This window comes from Sprattus sprattus (assembly GCF_963457725.1).
Source record: "Sprattus sprattus genome assembly, chromosome: 3".
In the NCBI taxonomy this organism is placed as follows: domain Eukaryota; kingdom Metazoa; phylum Chordata; class Actinopteri; order Clupeiformes; family Clupeidae; genus Sprattus; species Sprattus sprattus.
This window is the reverse complement of record NC_137922.1, coordinates 60,403,049-60,405,548: the sequence shown is the minus strand read 5'-3', so window position 1 is coordinate 60,405,548 and position 2,500 is coordinate 60,403,049. Positions and strand designations below refer to the sequence as shown.

At 44.6% G+C, this 2,500-nt stretch overlaps 1 protein-coding gene across 2 annotated transcripts in view; it reads left to right on the top strand.

The window, feature by feature from the left end:
• Positions 1–2,500, top strand: part of phyhiplb (phytanoyl-CoA 2-hydroxylase interacting protein-like b) — a gene marked incomplete at both ends in the record, with an annotated part of 46,904 nt that overhangs the window by 29,195 nt on the left and 15,209 nt on the right. For both annotated transcript variants that reach the window (XM_080834154.1, XM_080834155.1), the window contains one exon: positions 465–661. In XM_080834154.1, coding sequence (XP_080690280.1) covers positions 465–661 — 197 coding nt within the window. The remainder of the gene's footprint in view (positions 1–464; positions 662–2,500) is intronic.

The following is a 2,500-nucleotide window of genomic DNA, read 5'->3' as shown; positions in this document are numbered from 1 at the left end:
TGGTGTATCAGCTGTAGCCACAACATTATGTAAAGTTACCTTGTATGTTATTGTAGCTAACCAGTTGGTAGAAGGATAGCTAGCCTTTAGCTTAATTGAGTCAGATCAAACAATCTTTTATTTCTGTGGTAACCCAGCTGTATGCTTGAATAACATTTCAAGACTTTTACTTTCTGATGATAATGTAATAATTTAAACCAATCTTTGGATATGTTTCCCACTGTATTATTATTATAGTGGACCAGTGTGTGGACATATTACCAACCTTGCCTTTTTATAAGGCTGTATAGCCTTTTTTTTCACTCTGGCAGGGGGACTGCCAATGGAAACTAGCCTTTTGGCTATAATTGGTTGCATTTACATTTTAATGTTCATGAATGTACACTGTCCCTCTTGATCAAATAAATAAATTGATTGATTGATTGATATTGATAGGAAATGTCTTGCCACTTTCTCTCCTACAGGGAATAAGTCCCAGGACAGCGGGATAGCCGAGATGGAAGAACTCCCCGTCCCACAGCACATCAAGATCAGCAACATCACGTGTGACTCCTTCAAGATCTGCTGGGACATGGACGCCCGGGTCAAAGAGAGAATCACACACTACTTCATCGACCTGAACAAGAAGGAGAACAAGAACTCCAACAAGTTCAAACACAAGGTGAGGCGTCCAGATACGAAGCAAACCATCGACCATACCTATAAAATAGGGGTTGTTGTTGAATCCCCAGAAAGGACTGTATTGCTGGTAATGATGAGTTACAATCGCCACAGGCTGTCCGGTAAGAACAGCAGAATGCCAAAGTCCAATGATGAAAAAGGTTTATTGCCACACAAAGTGAAGATATGAAGTGATAGAATCCGTGACTATGATGATGAACAGTGTAATGACTGATTTATCCGTGAGGACTGATGAAACCGTGTAATGACTGAGTTATCCGTGGTTTCTATGGAATGACATGAATAAAAAATATATACAAATATTACAATTATGCACAACAAGAATGAATATATATATACACGATGAAACAGACCAAGTAAAGAACACACATATATACACAAACACTCACATTCTTAAACGACGCATGGCAAGTGAATGAAAGTCTCTGAACTTAGTCCCCCAAAATCCTTGTTGCTCCTCTTTCCAGCTTCTGCTCCCACAAAATGGCCAGAGAGGGGGTCGGGCTTATATAGGGGCGAGAGGGGCTGAGATGCATGTCCAGGCATGCCTCAGGGGGAGACTGGAAACTGTCCACAGAGTTATGTGGGTTTCCTGAAACAGTCTCTGTGGTGGCCAATAGACAGTGGCACTCCACTGTTTACGACCCCCCACAGAACCTAGGGATCAGCTGATAGGCTGACCTCTGCCTGGACCCCAGGTTCTGTGAGTGGCCCAAAACAGCAGGGTGCCTCAGCTGATGGCTCTGGGGGAGGGAGCCGTTTTTACAATACCTACATTTAGCAGATGCTTTTATCCAAAGCTCCTTTTTACACATTCTACACTGATGGCACACTGCACATCAGGAGCATTTAGGGGTTCAGTGTCTTACTCAAGGATGCTTCGACAGGAAATCAAACTAGCAACCTTCTGATTACTAAACGACTTCTCTTCCTCCTGTACCACTGTTGCCCTACCTCTCACAGAATGAGAAATCCTCTGTGCCATGCTCAGATGGTATCTGATTAATAGTGATTCAGCAGACCTTCATTTAGCATCAGAGGGTCTATAGCACGCTCATCAGGGACGTGCACAGGGATTTTGAAGGACCATTAGTCTGCCCTGGAAAAAAGGGGTTCATTTTTTGTCACCGCCACACCCACCACCCCCTGGACGCATATTCCGCGATTATTATTTTTGAAATATATATTTCCTTCGGAGGGGCAACTTCAGTCGAGGAGGGCAAACGGGCAGTTGCAGAGCAACCATAGCCCCCTCCTGAGCAAGTCCCTGACGCTCATACCTCGTCTTTAATGATGAAGTCAACACACTGCCGCAGAGCCTAGTTCATCCCGCTTTATAGCTCAGTTCAACCACATCATCCCTCTTAACCCCTCATCTCTCCACTGCCCTAATCCATTACCACGGTAACACTGTCACATCCTATGACCTCACAGGGCACTGGAACTCCCTGAAGCTAATGTACTCCTAGCTATCTGTCATACAAAGCAGATCAATAGATCTCTTTATGTAGGTCTGTGGCGTCCCATTGGCCGCAGGGCTGGTGAGAGGGTCATGGCCAAGGCCTTTAGGTCGAAGGGAAGCTGCCTGAGGTAATACTACTGCCCTAGAATACACAACCCATAATACTACTGCCCTAGAATACACTACCCATAATACTACTGCCCTAGAATACACTACCCATAATACTACTGCCCTAGAATCGGTACCCATTGACCTAGAACTGCACCAGCAGCCGTGGGTGATGGAGCAAGCTAATAGGCACTCTGTCCTGTTTGTGGAAAGGGATACAAGTGATGTTAATGTTTACTGTCATAACTC